Source organism: Amblyomma maculatum, chromosome 5 (assembly GCF_055883805.1).
Source record: "Amblyomma maculatum isolate TAMU_Amacu chromosome 5, ASM5588380v1, whole genome shotgun sequence".
Taxonomy (NCBI): domain Eukaryota; kingdom Metazoa; phylum Arthropoda; class Arachnida; order Ixodida; family Ixodidae; genus Amblyomma; species Amblyomma maculatum.
Genome location: NC_139348.1, coordinates 125,516,000 through 125,537,388, shown reverse-complemented (window position 1 = coordinate 125,537,388; position 21,389 = coordinate 125,516,000). Strand labels below are relative to the sequence as shown.

The 21,389-nt window shown below is 42.3% G+C and overlaps 1 protein-coding gene across 1 annotated transcript; it reads right to left on the bottom strand.

Moving 5' to 3' along the window:
• Positions 1-246: 246 nt before the first annotated feature.
• On the bottom strand, positions 247-20,852 carry LOC146189450 (uncharacterized). Its single transcript, XM_084605271.1, has 8 exons — positions 20,621-20,852; positions 18,284-18,449; positions 16,733-16,840; positions 14,099-14,118; positions 10,920-11,082; positions 9,433-9,630; positions 3,786-3,929; positions 247-491 (listed from the first exon to the last, which is right to left on the bottom strand). Exons 1-8 carry the CDS (start codon positions 20,842-20,844, stop codon positions 288-290), a joined length of 1,227 nt encoding a protein of 408 aa, XP_084461397.1. The 5' UTR covers positions 20,845-20,852; the 3' UTR covers positions 247-287.
• Between the last annotated feature and the right edge of the window lie 537 nt (positions 20,853-21,389).

Below are 21,389 nucleotides of genomic sequence, written 5' to 3'. Positions count from 1 at the left end.
ACAAACTGCCTAAGTCAAAGCACGAAACAGAAAATTATGTGATAATGCTAAAGAACAATATACAGCACATCCCCACAAAACATAAATATTCCGACCACAAATACACACAGTTTATATATGTCTGTGCACAAGGGTACACGTAGTTGAAAAATGAATTTGTGAAGCTTCCTCAGAATTATCTTGCTAATGCATGGTGCTTATAAATTAAGCTTTAACCAGTAAACATACCGCACCGCTACGAAGAAAAACAAAGGTCGAGGCAGCATCGCAAATATCGACACTGAAATTTACTGATAATTAAGGCAGTCTTGGTCCGTCATCGTTTTGTAGTTCTTGACGAAATACGAGGAAAATCTCTTGAGCATCAGAGTCCGGTTGAACACACCATAGAGCATGCCCTTTGGACATGTGCCGTCATCGCTGTCGAAGTTGACGTCAAAGGCCGCCACGCCGAACATCACACGCGTCAGGTTGAACTTGGCATCACACAACTGCATCCATTTGAAAAACAAAGTTATTTGGTGCCGGTGCAACCTCCTCAAATTCTCATTATCATGTGGCACGTCTTACAAATTGCACAGTCTAATTCTTATAAATTGGCGTCTCTAGTACCAGCCAATATTAACATTTACCACATTTCGTAGGCCCCACTGGTATGGCTTTGAGTTTGTTCCGTTGGCTCGAGACACAAATGTGCACTATTTCATGTCATCTCACACGTTCCCCAATCAACAGCTACAATTTAGCTGTTTCGCTAAGTCGGCTGCGGATTATAAATTTGGTATGTTTTTTTTTCTAACCATTGAATGAATAGAATAGAAAGAAGACCTGTTCATGTACAGACTATCGCACAGAAGGTGTAAGGCCCGAAACGCAACTTTGAAATTGCCCTGCAGCTGCAAGATAAGTCATGTCCCAGTCGCATTGTGTTGTGAGGTCACACCCCACGGCGCCGAAGTCTTCTCGACATCTCATATGTAGACTGTAAACGCACCTATCAAATCGGCCCTGTAAAGCGGCTCGTGACGTCCAAAAACTGCTCCGACTAAAAGTACTAGGCCTTGTGATGCGGTCATATGAGGTAAAGTCATCGACCTTTTAATGGTTCCTGAAATTTCCTGCATCCACTGGGTGGCTCCAAGATTACCATCGTTTTTGCAGCATATAGCCCGAGAAGTACAAAGCATTGGGGAACAAGTAGGACACACGGGCGATGATAACGTTATAATTTTTTACTCATTGCACATTAATGTTATCATTATTAAAGAAAAGGAAGTGCATGACATGGTAGAAAACAGCAAGCACTTGGGACCGTAGGTCAGAGCTATTTTGTTACACGCAGTGTAAAATGACATTCATGATTTAGTTCCTCGGGTTACTGTTTTCAGATCTTCATTCCTTGTAATCACGACCTTCTATCATCAGGTAACGTATGTGAGCGAAACCAGGTGACTCATGAAATCCAAAGCGAAGGTCAAAGTACAGAACTCTCATTTTGTGTTCTCAATTGTTATTGCGATTAAACTCAATAAAAGTTAAAGGTGGTTTAGTTTGTATGGTTTCACATCCCAAAGCCACTCAATCAATGAGAGACACCGTAGTGGAAGACGCCGGATATGTCGACCACCTGGGGTTCATTTACGTGCCCTGACATCTCACAGTACATGATAACCACGGCCGCCGTGGCCGGAATTCGATCCCGTATCCTTGGGCACAGCCGTCGAGTGCCCTAACCACAGCTCCACCCTGGCGGTGCCACTGAAAGTGAAGCTGTGATATATAACAAAGTATATCTTCCAGCTCAATAGTGTGCACCCAGTACGAGCACTTAATAATTAATTGAAATGTTGGGGCAGTGGTTATCTCGTTATTTGTACAAAATTATAAGTATTCTAATCGATTTATTTCATGCCTTTATTAGCTTTTGGTCATTATAGAAAACAATTTTATCCATGGGTGACAGAGCCAGCGCGGGTTGAAATATTTAGCATATATGCATTGCTGTTGGCAGACACAGTTTAATACTAAACAAAGCAGGGACGTGGCAATTTAGCATATATTAACAAAGTGGCGTTAAACGCCCCGTTGACAAAAAAATCCGGCGTCCGCTTCAGCGTTAGCGCTGTGAGTGAAGAATCATGAGAATGGCGCAGGCGAGCGATAGCGGGCACATGACACTGCCGCTCACTAACTGGACGATGGTTTGGTTGAAGTTACGTTTGACACGAGCTGCTAACTAAAGTTCCTCTTTCGTGTGGGAGGATAATCATCTTGTCATGACCCTTCATCCCTAGCGAAAAACCCGTATGAGTCAAAATAACCTCATACAGGTTTCTCATACGAAACTCATGCTAAACTCATACAACTCTCATATAATCTCATATACTTCGCAAAAGTTGAATGATATTTGTATGAGATAATATGAGATTTGTACGAGCTTTGTATGAGTTTAGTATGTGAAATCTGTATGAGGTTATTATGACTCATAGGTTTTTTCACTAGGGATATTCGACTACACAGGCACGTTCATATGGCTTGGTTAAAGCGTGTCTTCTTATGTGGGCTTGTAGCCTATGCTGTGGCATAATACCCTTAAAGCGGGAGGTTAAGTGTCCCCCATATAATGTTTAGCCAGGTTGATTCCCTACACACTTAGCGGCAAACTGGTATTTAGAGTACATGAGGAGATGAGACCATTGCCATATTCGTAACAGAGGCATTAATGACGTGCTTTAAACATGCTCAAAAAATTTTTACATCATTCAGAAGCTCATTTCGCATATGGGCACCATTATAACTTGGTAGCAGCTGGTGGTACGTATAGTACGACAGAGGTAACATAAACAAGTAGTTTGTAGCAACTATTTTTTGCTTGATTTCTATATGAAGCATTGTTATAGGCAGTGGATAGTTCGACCTTATTATGAAGTATACTGCTGCACTAGTCTTCGAATAGTATGCAGTTGAGAGAGGCAACATGCAAAGTTGACGGAAATGCTGTGCGCTAGATTGAGCCCTGCTTTAAAAAGATGTTGCACTAATAATCCGTTTATTTGGTCAGAAACAAGATAAAAATGGTGTGCCCAGAAAGTAACGACCCAAATTGTGGAGTCGCGTGCGTAGTACCACTATTAGCAAACCTGTTTTTTATTGGGGGGGGGGGGGGGGGCACACATTTTGTTTAAACTTTATTGGGTTAGAAATCCTGCTATTTCACATACGTCAACCGTACAAAAACCAACCAGCAGTTTATTTTTGTTCATCGCGCAAGAGAATAGAATAGTTATTGTCACGTAGGTGCGGTCGACATGAATCACGAACAAATAACACACTAATAAACTTCTCTTTCTCGCCTTATTTCAACAACAAAACTTGTTTCGCATGTGCTGGGGTAAAAATTAATTTAATCCTCGAGGAAGATCGCCCCGCGCTGGTGGTGCTGTGGTTAGAGCGCTCGACTACTCTGTCCAAGGATGCGGGCTCAAATCCCGCCCACAGTGGCCGTGTTCCGACGGAGGCGAAAAGCAAGGCGCCCGTGTGCTATAGTGCACTTTAAAGAACACCATGCGGTCTAAATCTCCAGGGCCTCCTACTACGGCGTCTCTCATAGCCAAAGTCTTTTTGTGGCATTTAACCAAACCACCAACTTCGAAGCAGATAGTACATATAATGAAAACAGATTTCTGGAAAATTTTTAATTTCATTTTACTGCTTCAAGCACCTCCACTGGGCAATTAAATATCGGGTGTCACGAATACTTTGTAACGCATAATTTTTCAGCTTACCTTTTGTCGGTATGTCCTTCGGTTGTCGAACGCAAGCGTGAGTCTTTGATCTCCAGGGAACGCTCTGTCGAACGATTTCATTACCTGGAATTCTTCGTCCCATATCATATTCTTATAAAGGTCGGTTGTATTGAGGCCGCATATCTGTTTTTAGAAAATGGCAGAAAAAAAACGTCTGCAATTCTTAATTTGCAGTGTGTGATTTTTGTGACTTGAGCGACAAACTGCCACGTGGACATTTTTTCGCCAAAATTATTTCATCACATGAATTACGAGACATGAAGTTTAACATTGTAAGTGCACCTTTCAGCATGTCTGGCTAACTATATAAGTATTTCCTCTGATATACCTCACCGCTGGACAATGCTATAGAAGAATGAAGGCGAACATGAAGGTTGCCTATGACTATCTTTTTTCCCCGGCTGTCCACACGATTCTCAATATGCCTACATGGCGCTCTGTCTCTATCTCGCGCGCTCCATCCAAATTCTCTTCTTCATCCTTCAAGTTCCCGTTGTAGATTCCTGCGTGAATCTGCAATAAATACAACGTGCTGAAATCACTGAACACTAACTTTCACCAAGAAACCATGAAATAAAATGGGTATTTTTTTGTTTAAATCTTTGAATAAGATCAGTGTGAAAAGTATCTCAATTGAGGTCCCTGTAATGCACCTCCTTTTCTAGAATTCGAATCTTTATCTAGTGTTTTCAAATTCCTCTTTCTAATCTCAGATTATGTGCTAGCAATTAAAGGGGCGATTTCTAAATCGCAATGTCTGTAATTACAACAATAAAGGCAACACACCCACTAGACGCGGTAAATAGATGTTCAGTTGAATTCATGTAATGCTGCTAAGCCTAAAGTTCTATATGCCATTTAGAAACCATTCAAGAGCTTTTGCACCCATTTCTTGTCAAGGCGGTCTAATAACCGAGCCTAAAGCCTAAAAAGAGCACGTTACATGGATAAGCATTTGGTTCATTTATTTACCGAACACGAAAAAAGGAAAATAACTTCCGAAAAATGGATTCAAACCGGATTCTTTAACGTTGACAATTGTAGCAGTAATCCATTCAGCCATTACATGATGAGAACGAATTTCCCTTCAGCAGTTATGGCTCATAAAAATTGCTCCGATCTTCCAGTACATACCCCTTCTGAATCGGGAGCGTTTGGACGCTTCTATATAATCCATACTATCTACGAGTCTCTCCAGTTATTGGCATGCTTGGCCTATAGGGATAGAGGAAGCACACTTCTAAATTTGTGCTATAATCTGACCTTGTCCTTCATGACGCTAGATATTTGAGTTGACCGAAAAGACTTGAATATTATTCGCGATTTTCATAGAAAGGTGTTATCTAAAGCGTTCAAGATATATGACAAATCAGTCATTGTTGCGTGCAAGATGCATTCACACCGCGCAAGCTAGAATAAGTGCTCTTTGTAGGCATTTTTTTCCTGGTCATCGAAATCATTTTGTTCCGATGAAACAAATAGTTTACCGTATGAGGTGTCTTTCATCAGCTGCTTAAAACATTTTCACTGATTGTGCGGTGTCCTTTGTTTAATGTGTAGTTACAATGTCACTATGCTAGCTAGGTTTTTGAAATGACGAGCGGAAAGCGCTGTAAGCTGCGCGTAATGATATGTAGGCCACTTTTCATTAACTGTGCGTACGCAGCCAATAATAAAACAAAAAAACCCTAAAACGTAAGTACCCACTTAGCTTTAACCTTTTAGGCTGCCTAACAGTTCTCTGCTGCACGCTTGTCTGCGACGCGTAGCTGCTTTGAAAACACATAATAACACTTTAGCACAAGATGCGACAGCGGAGAATGGTGAGCGAAAAAGGAACTGCGAGCTTCGCTGGCAGCAGATGCAGCTTCTTTGGCCTAAGCAATTCCTGGCGTGTGTTTCTGTCTGGTCTTTAATTTACGTCGAGGCGAATTGCAGCTTTTGTGATGTAATCTGATTAACGGTAATGCTTGAAGGCCGCAACCTCTCTGTCCCGACGAAAGTATCACACCAAAGAGCGTCTTTACCTCTGTGCGTGAGCCTCTTTATGAGGCCAAAATAGCGGCACGCTATACAGCACGAATGATTATCACAACACTGCTTTTCAAGATTTATGATGTTCTAAGAGTAACAAGCGGTGTCTTTTCATTCTCATAAAGAAAAGTCTGTCACTACATAGAAAATTGTTTCGAAGAAATCACAGGCTGAGGACATTCACGGGCGTTTACTAGGAATATTAGATAATAAAAAATTGCTGCGAACGGAAGATTATTCCTGAACTATGTTTTGCTTTCCATCGGCAATGCTGACGTAACAAAAAATTCAGTTATGTGTGAAATCTCTAGGCTCTTATTCAATTAAAAGCCTGTAACATCCAGATTTGTGATTCATTATTGCGGCCCATTAATGCGTTGCTAGACTGCGCATGCTGAGTTCGGGCTGAGGACACCAGATGTTGCCACAAGCTGACTTGCGGAACTTTGGTTACCGGCAAAGCTCTTGAGGGCCAACCTAATAACTCTAGGTTAAGGTAAAGATGAAACAGAGAAGAGGTCCTTGTAAAAGAATGTTGCAGACCAAGGCATCACTGCAAATGTACCGAGTGTTTAAACACCTGTGTTGGAAAACAAAATGTACTATATTTACAGTTGGCTCTCTATTGATCGAAGACAGAATCGTAATATCGATGAGAAATGCAAATTAACTATATATGCTATGCAGTGCGTAGGAATGGTAGTGCATGCTATGCACTGCCTGGCAGCGCCGGAACAAATCCCTAATTATTGAAACTTCTCCGTACTACGTTTTACAAACTGCTCAGCGCAACAAAGTTATTAAATATTGCAATTTAAGAATCTGAAAGAAGAGACATAAACGTATAACGAGACCTGAACGTATTCTGTCTGTCTGGTGGTTTAAATCGAAATAAATGTCCAATGTATGTTACTAGCCAAGGGTGCGTGGCGTGCGCCGCTGCCACCTTCACATTCAAAGTGTCAATCTCACATATCAATCAGTCCTGTCGTCCAGGCACAAACGCCCGCCGTATCGGGATTTTGAATAATCAGTGAGTGTGCCCTGGCGAGAACAGCACAGGAAGAATGATCGCGCTTTGCAATAACTTCATTTTTTTAGCTATGCATGTTACGTGCTGCGTAAAGGCAAATCAGATTTACTAGGATCAACGGGAGCCCGCATAGTAGACATATAACGGTATTTACCTATTATCTTATCCTAATCGTTATCATCATCGCCCCGGCTAGACACCCTGCAAAAAAGGGCCTCATCCATACCATTCCAATTAACACATTCTTACGCCAACCGACACAACTTAATTATTGCCAAATTCTTTATCTCATTCCGCCACCTACCGCTCTTCCTCCAGCTAGATTTTCCTTTTGTTGGTATTAGCAGGTACCCTTAGAGGCTAGGGGTCATCTTGCAATGACAATACACGTCCAGCAGCCCATTCCCAATTCGTTTTATCAACTATTCAATATCAGTTTTTCCTCTCAGATTATCGGTAACTGGCGTTTGTCCCATTAAACACAACGCACAATTCTTGTCCTTTAGCATTACATCATTTATTTTTTTTTTCTGTAGCTCGCTACATTCTCCGCGGTTAGGGTGAACGTTTCAAATTTAAAAAAGCTCGAGGCTATAATCACGCGGTTCTTGCCCCCTGGGTGACTAACTGCAAGTTACAGAAGTAACATACTTTCCCATCGATAGATAATTATCACCCACCGTCCGCAATTAAATAATAGCGGTTGAGTGAACTGCATTTCAATCTGGTAGTTCTAGGTATTCAAGTCTCGTGATCGGGGTCTGGTATCATCGCACTTTCAAAAGAAGAGTTCTCTTATAACTTCCAACGCTTCACTTGAGACCGTAAACTGCTGTTTGCTCCTGGCACTCATGAGCATTTCTTCTGTAATCTATTGAACATTGCCCTTTATTTGACATGTGGTGATGGAAGGATTAAATATGAAATATTAACGTGCCAAGCTCTCATCCGAAATTACAACAGTGGCTAATATACGTACCCTTAGAACAACGCAAAAAGTGGCGCTGACCACAACATATACGTTAAAAATGTCTGTCGAATATAAGCAAAATTAGACATATTCGCTATAACAAACGTTCGCGTCGAATATTGATCACCTGATCCAATAATAGTACGCTTCACTGCGCTGCAAAATGATCTTAATAGGGAATGTCTGGTGTTTAACCTAATACAGTAATCTAAAAATGTGTACTTTTGGCTCCACGTGGCTAATATATTAATAGAAATTCAGAGGAAACAAAAGACGTTGAACAATAGCTGGTCATTTGTAATTCTCGAGGCGTGGCTTCAGGCGTCATCTTTATGGGACTTAGGCCGCTGTTTGGAGATAAACGAGCCCCATCATTTAATGCGAAAACATTTCTTTCATATCGTTCCTCGTGAGTGCCACGGTCACCGCCTCTCATCATACTCTGGGGACAGAGTGTCCGTCAGGATAAACACGTATGTGGCCGCATTTAATATGTGATCTAAGTCGATATGGCAAACTCAGTGCCAACAGAAAGCCCGCTTAAGTGCATGTCAGGAAGTTTTGTTTTTCACAAAGTTTAACTGTTTTAATAATGAAAAAATTAGATTTTTTGGTGAGTTTTGTACCATACTCACATTTAATGGTTGGGGCAGGATTGATTTCATAGACGCTTTTGAGCGAGAGTCCTAATGGACTTCTCTCTTTTAATTGCAGTTTTTTAAACTAACAAGAGGCAAATTTTAAATTGCATATGGATTAATTTTACAACTTTACGATAGCGTATATTTCCCGACCCATATCTGGACCGCAGTCTCAACTTGGCTGGCCAAGCTAAACATTTCCTCGATATAGTTGTTATCAGATATGTGTATGTTGTATAATAATACAAATTTTTTATATTGGTAGGGAAGATTAAAGAACCATGGATGTTCCCCGCATCGTAGCTACTCAATAATTAGTTACCTTTTGAAATATTTCGAATTTTCACATTAGTAGAGAAATGGCTGCAGCGCAATAAGAGCATCGGCAGTCCGGCTTTCTAAGCCCTTGCTGCTAGGCCCGGGTCTTATCTTTTTCTAGGGCACTTTCTGTGCAACTGCTGCAGTACTTCAGTACGTTTGTTAGTTCCCAGTGATACCTAACAACGCAATTTCAGCCCTTTAGAAGCGGCACTTCTAAAGGTACCTAGTAGCAGAGCAAGAGCTTCTCAAATATCCTAAGGCATGCAGCTGTTCTCAATTTGTCAATGGTGCTACATCCATGCTTCCTTTTTCTGAAATCTATACCGGAACCGGGACGCAAACTGATACTGAAAAGGGCGAACGAGCCTCTGCTTTCCGGATTTTCCCGCGTATGGCTTCCTAGTCACTTTTCCGCAGTCCCTAAGGGTAAGCTGTTTCATAAGAAATGCAGCGGTATTTAACTTAATACGAGTTAGAAGGATGTAAGGCAAAGCCGAAGGCTAGCTCTTTCTTTCTTCCCCTATTGCGTGGTGGCTAAGACGTAATTAGCTGAAGACGTTCGTTTGAGGTAACCATTATTACCTCTGTTGCTGACTCCTACTACACGACAGGGGGCTGCGCACTCACCACAGCAGGAGGTTGATCATAATCGGAAAAACCAGCATTACACTCCTTAAACACATCATAGTTGCCCATGGACAATGCTGCAGCTTTTTCGTCGTCACTCTTCGGCTCAAACAAGCGTCCTTGAAGGGTCATCGAGACGCTGATGGGAACCAGGACGTCCATCCCTCTCAGGCACTCCACCAACTTGCAGCCTTCATACTGGGAAAACGGCGAGACATTAGCCAGGTTAACAGTCGCTTTCGTAAACATGATCTAACCAAAGCTATTTTAAAAAAAATGTCAAGCTCTCCTACGCTGCCAGACGTGGATATGAGCGTTAGCTCATAAAACATCGCAAAGGACGCACCTCGATGTAGTACTGCTGCTTAAATTTAGCCCGAATTGAAATTCGTTTTTACTTTTGTTAAATTATTTTATTTTATGATGTCTTTCTATATTTTATACCATATTTTATCATCATCATTAGCTTGACTATACCCACTGCAGAGCGAAGGCCTCTCCCATATTTTTCCACTTAACCCGGTTCTGTGCTAGCTGCATCCACTTAACGCCTGCAAACTTCTCAATCTCATCCGCCCACCTAACTTTCTGTCGCCCCCTGCTACGCTTTCCTTCCCTTGGAATCCCGTTTGTTACCCTAAGCGACCATCGGTTATCCTCTATTCGCACTACATGTCCTGCCCATGCCCATTTCTTCTTAATTTCCACTAGAATGTCGGTAACTTGAATTATTTCTCTGACCCCCTCTGCACGCTTCCTATGTCTTAATGTTACCCCTACCATTTTTCGTTCCATAGCCCTCTGGGTTGTCCTCAACTTAAGTATATAAGTATATAACTATATATATATAAATATATAGCATATTTTTATATAACTCCTCTTATTTTTTGTTATGTTGTGATCACATGGTATGATGCTGCCACATGGCAAGGCGCACTTTCTCAATGCTCAAGTAAACACCTCTTGTAACGGTGATGTCAGCGGTCGTTTGCAGCATCACCCCAAAGTCGTTAAATGTGCGCATTGGAGCTAGCACTTTACAAAAAAAAAAGGTTAGCAAAGTTACGTAAACATCGCGTACACACCTGTATCCTGATGTACAGCCTCGTCCACTTCTAGCTAGAACACGGTCACTGCTTTTAAAGCAACATTGCATCCGACCCGGCCACGCAGTAATCTAAAGTGGCTGGCCATGTGAAGCAGCACATCCGTGTCTCTGTGTGCTTGCATCGCTTTGCATCAATATCTGCCTGCGTCAGATACAATGTTGCTTTAAAAGCAGTGACCGTGTTCTAGCTACAAGTGAACGACCCTGTAAGTGATGAAACGTATCTGGGGATTTAAGATTTGTTTTGAGAAAATGTTTGTGCAAGAAAATTGCTGTTGGCCACTTCATAAGACAAAATATTAGATCAGGTGTATCAGGCAGCCATAAGCGGCGCCGGTCTAAAATAAGGGAAGCCTTTCACAGACACCAGCGCACTTACAAAGGTGTGTGCGTGAGGCGCAAGGCTGCGCACATCATCTGGAATCTTGTAGATGTTCGGTGGCAGCATGATGCATTTGAAGTTTGGAATAAGATCTTTAAGCCCAATTGGGCCGAAGGAGATGTGACCGAGGACTACAATGGCGTCCGGCATGAAGACCTCCCTGCACATAAAATAACATGCGAAACTGAGACACAGCAAATTTTAATTAGATTGTTGTCCCAATGTTATTTGTGAAAAAGGCTGCATTTCAACTGCCCACAATTAAGTTACCGCTGATTAAGCGACCACAGAGAAATGTAATGTTTTTCTTAGTATATAAGAGAAATGCGCAACAACTTCAACAGGACACAGGAAGAAATACACACAACAGTTCACGAGCGCAAACTGCGCTCGTGAACTGATGTGTGTGTTTCTTCCTGTGTCCTGTTGAAGTTGTTGCGCATTTCTCTTATATACTATGCAGAACCAACTAGCCCGACAACACGCTCTTCTGAAATGTATTTCTTGTGTTTTAAATGAGACGTCTTTTAGATGTTTATGTATAGTGCACTACTCAGAGACTATATTTGTTTAGGTGCACTCAGCAGTGCGTCTGAAGAAAAAACTATTGTAATTGGGAGAACATAAAGACAAAAGAGAGAGAAAAAAAGTTTACCAACAAAACTGTTTTTCATTCAGAATGATATAAATATAGCTGGGAGCTCCTAATGAAAGCAGGTTCGGTTAGTGGCGTTTAACGTCCCAAATCATTTCAGGCCATGAGAGACGCCGCAGTCGAGTTGAGTAGCATATGTATATATATATTTTTTCAAGTATTGATGAAAATGTCGTTGGCAACAAATGAGCATGCGTGAAGTTCCCTTGAATAAACTCTTTATTGGGCTGACTAGCACCCGAAAAAGGACCAAGAAATCAGCAGCGGTGATAGCAACAATCATGCTCGGCTGTCGTCGAACAAAGAATGCTGGTAGCACTAAACGGTCAATTTAAAGGCGGTGAAGAAACATCTAGATAAAGCTTCAAACTGTATCTAGCACAACCGAGAATATTGCAGAAGCTTACACCGGCAGCCAGAATCTTCGCGACACATCTCGGCGCGTCTTGCATGACAAATAATGTGATAAAGTTTGCGTCTCGCGACAACGAGGATGACCATAGGTTTGATCCGCGCGCTAGATAAGACCGTAAGACCGCATACCAGCGGCTGTCGAACAATATATAAAGATTTGAATGGCTCGTGGAATATATATATATATATATATATATATATATATATATATATATATATATATATATATATATATATATATATATATATATATATATATATATATATATATATATATATATATATACATATATAAATAGTTTTGCTTTTGACTAATGGGCCAGGGAGATTTAAAAAGGCTGTCACACAACTTTTCCGATTAACATATTTTATTCTAACAACAATTTCGGACTGTGAACCGTCCTTATTCAGGCTAGAATTGAGAACAGTGGAGAATGAGTTCGCATATTTGGGCCGCTGTTGTACCTACATTTCAAAAGCAGCCAACCACACCACTGTAAAACCGGCATACCCAACTCACAGGCCTATAGATGCCAACAAACCTCATCCGAGATTGAGGACTTTGACCACCGAGTGACAACTAAAATCAAATCTTCTACAAAAAGAATACCCCCATTTGTTGTTGATGATGCTATTGGGAAAGCTCGAGGCATAGTCAGAAATAAAATAATATCATATCCAAACATTTTAGTATATTCCAGCAAAGCAGTCACTTGTTTTCCATTTTAAGCCACCGAGAGCAGTATATCGGCGCTCTAAAACCTAAAAGACATGTTACAAGGAGATCAATCAAGGGGAAATGAGGGTGCTCGTTATAATACATGAACGAAAGAAGCCAACAGTCGGCGAGGCCAAGGAAAGCGTTGGGGATGGTACGTCCTTTGTTACCGCCAGCGTCTATGGCTGAGGGTGGCGCTGGTGAACACTCTCAAGGTTCGTATACAGACAACATAAATACCCAAGAAAGTAGCAGGGGGGACAGCGGCCGATGTAGCTCAGTTGGTAGAGCACCGGACGCGATATTCGGAGGTCGTGGGTTCGGATCCCACCATCGGCACGTTGTTTTTTCTTCTACTTTGTGTCTAATTATCTTTCCCCTAAACAGATTACATTACTAATTTCTGTGATTATCCAAGTAAACATTAAAAAAAAAAGACAAAGTACCATCCCCAACGCTTTCCTTGGCCTCACCGACTGTTGGCTTCTTTCGTTCATAAAAGACATGTTAGTTAAATATAAAACGACCGCCAATACTAACCCTAACCCGCGATGTAAACCGTGCGGAAAACCACGCTGTTAAGTATGCAGTCATGTGCAGGCGACAAACGTTGCAAAAGTAAACTTCTCTGATTTCACATTTAAGATTAACGAAACCTTGAACTGCGACAGTGGCAATTGATATACATGCTAAGCTGCGGTGTGTGCGGCATGGAATACATCTGCCCGACCGAAATACCATTCAGTTTTCGTTTCAATAACCAGAAGTCTCACGTCCAGACACTGTCAAATCGCACTTTTTATAGCACCTGTGTCTTCCACACCATACTTTCGAAAACATTAGGATCACGGTAACGACTTGCCGGGAGGATGCCCGGCTGCGGGATCGGGTTCGGGGAGAGCGCGTCTGGCCGACCCCTCTTTCGTCACCGCGGCGGTGCGCTGCCCTTTCTCGCTCCGATCACTTGGGCGTCGCGGGGTTGAAAAACGGAGTTTAAAAACACATAACCCTAATCCCATCGGTTTGTTTAACACCTCACCGCTGGGGACGGGGCCATCCTGGTATGCATGCTCGCGTTATCTGTTTTCGATCGGATTCAGTTTTTTTTTTTTTTTTTCTCATAATGTTAACCTTTTTTCAATTTCTGGCTTCCTCCGAGGGAGACTTGCCTTACTTTTAGTGTCGTCCTCGTGGAAGCACTTCGCGCATGTAACATTCGTAGGCTCTCCACTTTCACCTTTTTTGTTGTTTCTTTCTTTGTTGCATTTCCAGCCATTAATCAACGGGGGCTTTTCGCCATTTCTATCTATTCAGTGATGTGTGTCTGAACACAGGTGGCGAGAATCCTTTCTCTCCCTCTCTTAACATTGCCCAAATGTAAGAACTCACTCTCCATTCTCAATGCTACCCTGAAGAAGGACGGTCCACCGTCCGTAACTGTTAGAATAAAATAGGGTAATCGGGAAGGTTGTGTGACACCCTTATAAATATACATGTGCGTACGTGCGGGCGTGCGGGCGTGCGTGCGTGCGTGCGTGCGTGTGTGTGTGTGCGTGCGTGCGTGCGTGCGTGTGTGTGTGTGTGTGTGTGTGTGTGTGTGTGTGTGTGTGTGTGTGTGTGTGTGTGTGTGTGTGTGTGTGTGTGTGTGTGTGTGTGTGTGTGTGTGTGCGTGTGCGTGTGCGTGTGCGTGTGCGTGTGCGTGTGCGTGTGTGTTCTCTATGTAGGCCCTCGATAGCAATCACATCTGATTTATCTTCCTTGTTTTCTAAATCTGGCAGATGCCTCGTTGGGGTTTGCTTAGTTTGGTTGTAAAGCACGGTGAACCTTCCGTACCGATGCAACCGAAATAGTATATCATATCATATTCTAAGGTATCTATAGAAGTTGTTAAGCTTCATTGAGGATCTTATATACTGCAAAATTGCTGTGCGTCATTACTTCAGAGAAATTTTATCAATTATAATTCAATCAGTGGCGTGGATCGAAACGTCAAACATCCAAAAAGCGTGTCATAAATTTTTTTGAGTTAGCTTTCGCGCGCTGCCAAACATGGGAAGTTTGGCATTATGTTCAGTTCAGTTCAGTCGTTCAGTCGTGTCCGACTCTTCGTGACCCTATGGACCATGTCACGCCATGCTTTACGGTCTCTCACTATCTTCCTAACATCACATAACTTCATCTGCAGTGCCTCGAGGATGCCATCTAACCATCGCGTTCGCTGCCTACCCCTTCTCCGGCGACCCTCAACCTTTCCCAACATCAAATCTTTCTCCAGCGACTCCTCTCTTCTCATCAGATGACCAAAGTAGCTGAGCTTTAACTTTAGAACTCGACCCTCCATCCAGCAGTCAGGGTTTATGGTCGAGAACATCGACTGATTTGATCTTCTGGCAGTCCAAGGAACTCTCAAGAGTCTTCGCCAGCACCACAATTCAAACGCATCAATTCTGCGGCGGTCAGCCTTTTTCACAGTCCAACTCTCGCATCCATACATCACAACTGGAAAGACCATAGCACGAGTTATACGGGTCTTGCTTGGCAGACTAATGTCTCTGCTCTTTACTAGGCGGTCAAGGCTAACCATTGCTCTCTTTCCCAGAAGCAGGCGTCTCCTAATTTCATGGCTGCAGTCTCCTTCCATTATGTGGGATGCCTCAAATACGCGTGTCCACTGCGCATGTAATGGTGTAAAAGTAAATGTGACTTTTTCAACAACACTTTAAACAGCAGCACCGCATTATTTACGTCAAATACATAAATGTCTATTCAACGAGTGTTTAGGTTCCTATTGATGATCGCTCTGAACTGATACATGTCTATCAATTCAGTTGTGGTCGATCCTTTACCTCTGCCACGCACTGAATATTCGCCTTGCAATACAACCTGCCTGCACAAATCGCACAGAGGTTTCACGGGTTTTTATAACACATATGAGTAACCAGTAAAAAGTACATGGCAGTATACGCCTAAAAAACGCAGGCAGAATTGCGAAAACGACGGCTTTCTGCAGTCGCCTATTTCCTTCTTTTACCCATGCAGAAAGGTATCAAAAGCTATCGGAGAGCTATCACGATTTAAAACGCTATCGAGTACCGAAGGTGCTTGCTCTCGCATAGATGACAGGAGTGTGCGTGATGGTGCTATGCGGTATGGTTGCAGATGACCAACTATTAAAGCTTGCAGACGAGGGCAAGCTATTAGCCATTCTCAACGCACTTTGTGTATTCCAGTTGCCAGAAACGTGCCTTTTAACAGGCGGTTTCTTTGTCCGGAGACAAGCTGGATTAAGCGATAGACAAGGTCGCATTCATTTGATATAATTTGTACTGGGAACTTTTACCTCAAGTGAAAGCGAAGTCATTGGTGGCGATCAAGGCCAATTTCCTTTATGCTCTTTGATCTAAGACACTTCAGTCAGCACCAGCAAGCGTCAAGACATAATTGCATGTTTTAGAACATCTGCCTTCAGTTACGCCTACTACGAATGCCTCTCAGTTGTCCTACATAACATTACTGATCACTGCTGTACTAAATCAATTTTGGAACAAAGTTTTATACTTGATTATCATCTCAGTCAATTGCCAATTTATTAGCAATATATAGCCTTGAAATAAATTTTGCGTTTGAAATTTCTCTAATACACCCGACATTTTGCACTAACATGAACACAGCAATACAGTCGAGAGAAGTAGAGATTGCTTAACACCTATCTGGAAGGGCTAATATATATGATGCTAACTTCCTACTACGGCGAAATAATAAACCTAGATGATGCCGCAGTGTTTTCCCCGGAACAAAGACTTGCTTACAAATAAATCGTCAAATTTGTTTTCTGCAAGACAATAAAATAAAACGCATTCACTGGAACCCACGTTCCTGTGAAAAGCTCCGCTCAAACGACACATCCATTTTAGCTTCTTCAGACAGCTAAACGAGGGGTGGCAGATCTCCTACTGTGCTATCTGCGTTCTGGCTCTACTTCAAAACACTATCCTGCTCTGCAGACGATTGTGAAAAGAATACTTGCCAAATTTCTTTGGCGATCATCTTGCACACTCCGTAACATCCCAGGAATGTATAGGACGCAATCCTCCTCCGTTGAAGATGTCCTTTAGAGAATTGTGCCACCGCCTACCGAAAAAAAGATGTGTATGCGTCAAAAACGTCTGGTCAGGATAAATGCCCAAAGATGGCAAAGTCATGAGGACTCGAAACCTGTACACAAGTAAACGGGCGAAATTTGGTTATAAACTTTTTGGCTGTTCACAGAGGTACGCACATGTCTCGCGTCGCGTAAGCGCCACTTTCATCAAACACTGTAGGCATGCAGCGACCGTGGGTTCCTGCAACTTCCTCTACTCAAACCCACATCTTCGAACATATTTTGACTTCAATGTCGAGCATTTCAGCTCGATTGTGCGAAACTTCCACTTTACATTTTCCTTCAAGATGGCAGAACTGGCACAACTAGTGTTTAAAGAATTGCAATGCTTCTTGCGCAAGATACTTGCCTTATTAACGTCTTTAAAATTGCGCACTAAGGAATGAAGTAGATGGCGCTTCTTTCCTTCTTTCCAGAAGGCGGCTGAAGCCTTCAATTCATCACGCAGCATTGCTGGCGATATAATGTTTTAAACATATTTGGCTCAAAGATATTTTCTGTCTCCCTGACGACCATCCGCTGCTAAAACTCCAAGTTATGGCCATGTTCTAGAAAGTTGCTGGCTAATAAGCACCGCGGAAGAAAATCGTGGCTAATTGCAGTTAAGAGCGGTGTATACCTGAAGCATCAATGTGAGGGTAGACAAAATAAAAACAATTAGGTAATAGAAATAATAACCTAACTATATGGATATTATTCGCAAAGCTTGAGATTGCAGTACAGGTAAGCACACGAGAAACGTCACACCTTTTTTGCGCATCTTTGAAGGCTTTTTGTGCAGTCAAAAGCATCAGGACATCAGACACTGCAACTTGGTTACACAAAGCTGTCCTCGGCCTCTCGTGAGTACTATGAAACCTTGCTTCAAAGCTACAACGAAACTCGGCTACACAAATATACAAGTACAGCCAGTGCCACGCGCTCCGTTCCTCAGAGGAACTTGCTGTCGCATAGCCGTCAGAATGGTGCCGCCCGAACGGGGAAAGTACACGCTTGACTAAGAATGCGCGTGGCATCCATGATACTCCGGCCAAAATCAGCTGAGAGCAACCGCAGTGGTCGGAAAGGAGGACGACTGACCTACCAAAAGAATGAGATAAATATGGATGCATCAAAGGCCTCTTGTTTAAATACGCCTATTAGGATGTGGATGCTACCGGTGTCTTGGGCTCTCAAAAACAGCCAGTCGAACGTGCTAAAGACGAAGTATAGTGTCGCGTTTAATTATATGTCTTAGGTACCGTGCTTTTATTTCCAAGTAGCCGCACACACAGCGATAGAGAATCATCGATAATTATAGTGTTTAAGCCATTGGAAACGCCTAGCCATGGCCTAGCGGGAAAGATGGGGGCCCAGTTTCAAAACCATTGAACTGATAGTCAATAAATAGAACAAGACACAAACGAACGAACCTTCAGTGCTTCCAGGGCAGTCCCGAGGAAAGCTGGGTACGTGTCTAGGTATACTTTGTGGGCGTTCATGACACCCCAGTGGTACACTCGCCTGTTGAAAAGTTTGTTAACAATCCATGATGCTGGATCCTTGGTTTTGAGGGCGTTCATAAAATTACCAACGTGTCTGAAAGCAGGCATACAAAGAAAATTGTTTCAATGTTGAACGATGGCATTTACAGAATGGCAGTAATGAAGACACGCTCATTTTGTACATTGTTTTGGGGGTTCTGCTGACCGTAAGGGGAACATTAGCTATGAACGACGCCGGAGTCGAAGGAGCAGGATACGTTTCACTACTTAACATTATTTATAGGCGTGGTTGCCTTCCCCAGCCATACTGACACATTCATTATTCGAAGGCATCAGCGCAAAAATATGGACAAAAGACAAAAAGAAGGTCACATAGGAGAGTCACGAGAGCTCGTTGCTGTACGCGGTGTCTATTTTTTGTTGTCTGTCAGTATTTTTGCGCGTATGCTTCTTCGAAATATGAATCACCAACCAGCGCGGCAGGTTGCTTTCCTGACATATTCATATGGCGCCATTATATGAATGCTATATAACCGTGAAAAACGCTATATAACAATGCAATGGCCGAAATATAACCGGAGTCTTCAGAATCAGCAACCAGAATAACCCTGTAAAAAACAGGCATAATTGTGCAACAATATGTGTTAAGAAGACTAGCATCCTTTTCGCGAGAAGAAATCAGGAACAGAAGTCCTGATTCGAAGCGATAAGTTCTGAAAGGTGAATTCCAGGACTATTTAGTACTTATTTTTCACTATCATACAGCGCTAGCCTACTGAAAAACGAAAAGTTCTACGGGGCAATAACCTCACACAATCTCATCAAATCACATAGACTCTCATACGGTGCACATCATTATCATAAAATATCTTCCATAATTTATGTTAATGTTCCAGAAGCTATGAGATCTTTCGCAATTATATGCGAATTGTGATTTCTTACGTGAATTGAGTGAGACTGTGTGAAAAAATGTGAGGTTATTGCCACATACAATTTCTTCAGTAGGGTACAGCAAAGGCGGACAAGACAGAGCAGCCACTACGACTAATCTTATCACTATCTCCAGGAAGCCTGGAACTAAATTTTAAAGAGAGGGATTTTTGAGAATAGGAGCGAGCTTATGCAGCCCATTCTCTCAGTTCTGGCTCACACCACTACACAGCAGTATAAGGTCAGCTAGAAAGTGCAAATGGGTTGACAATGTCTGATCATAGATCTTTTAACTACCTTGCAACAAGTTGTAACTATCAAGCGATCTGTGTCGTCGAATCTAGAAAATACAATTACCCAGACAGTGTGTGTCGGTGAACTTTAGCTACCCAGCCCCAAACATAAACGCTTTCAAAAAAACTCCCGCTCTAATCAGCCACCCCATTGCACTCATCTTTGACATAGCTGCAGTCCTTCCACTTTTGCTATCCCGCCTGCGCTCTGCTGCTCGCCGCTGTGCGCAGCTCTAGTGCCAGTTCACCATAGAAGGGGACGTGGTACTTGAGCCGTTAGTCAACGGGGAAAGACGCCGAGGTCAGAGCAGAGTTTTGAAAAGCATGCGTCTTTGGATGCTGGGCGCGGTGCTTGGAGCACCGGGTTTTTGAAACGGTCCGTTTTGGCGCGAGATAAGAGAAACTTATTTTGCGAACTTTGCGTTTACGAAACTGTAAAAACTGATGTGACTATTATTAAACACCAGCTGCAAATCTCTCGTTACAAACGGATGTTTAACTTTAATTGTAAATATTTATTTTCTGAAAATATTTACCAAGCTTAATAGATAATTGTATTATAAAACTTAGGCGTCAACTTTACTTGTGTAATTCGAGCTATTCATGCTGGTTCAGCACATTTTTTGTCAATCAGGTCACGTATCAACTGAAAAATAGACTTGTGCACCTGGACCTTATATTGTTAATGTGAGTAAGGGAAACGCTTATTACGCAGGCTTTTGTAAACCACTTATTTGGTAGCAAAAATGAAAGTACGCGAGCTGGTCCGATGCCAGTCAAACACTCAGTAAACTAGGGAGTGAGTAGCGGTAATGTGGCGAATGCATGGCTGATGGACACTCGCAAATCCCGTAACAGCAGCAAAGATTTGAAGGCCTAAGAATGTGTTACCCTTCCAGTAATCTATGATTAAAAGTAAATATCTCATAAATATATTTCCCAATATTAGGCTTTGTGGAAGTCCTTGGTTTTGAAGCGAGATTTTTCTTCTGCTTCCACACAGCAACCTGAAGAAGCGAAGGCAATAGAAGGCAGCACTTACATATAGTCGATGGAACAGCCGTACTGAGTGTTTTTGCTTGATTCCGCAAGTTTTACGAAGTCTGCTAGATGCTCCGAAACTGAGAGCTCTTTCAACTCGTCATGGCACTTGTACAGCGAGTCAAACAGGACGAAGTCGCACAAGCCTTCGGTAGGCAGGTTAATAAATCTGTCGCAGTCGACGGTGCAGATCATGGACTCGTTTGTGAGCGGCTTGTTGAACATCTCTACTGGAGCAGCTGCAGAAACAAGAAGGGCATCATTACAGACCGGATAATTATCGAACATTGACCTGTAGTAACGTGCTTTTTCGTCTTGTTTCAAGAACATCTAACACAAATTAAACATTTCAACATCCTCTGTTGACATTTCAGAGGCGTTTTGAGCACCCTTGCGACAGCATTTTCTATCCGTTTCGTTTAAATTAATGTATACCCCCCTATTTCTATGCCATGTTATTGTTCGCAGAGATAGGTTAACACGAGGAGGAGGTGTGGCTATATTAATAAACAAAAAAATTCCTTTCGTAGTCCTGCCGGAGGTCGAGGGTATTGAGGCACTCTTTTGTAAATTGATTTTTGAAACTACTACCATTACTGTTGGCTGCGTATACCACAGTCCTTCGGCAGACGAACGTGCAATAGTATCACTGTAGGAATATATGCAGCGTCATGTACAAAAAGCCAGACTTATTCTACTTGGCGACTTCAATCTTCCAGATATAAACTGGGAAACTATGTGCTACCGCTCTCCTGGTTCTGAAATTGTTC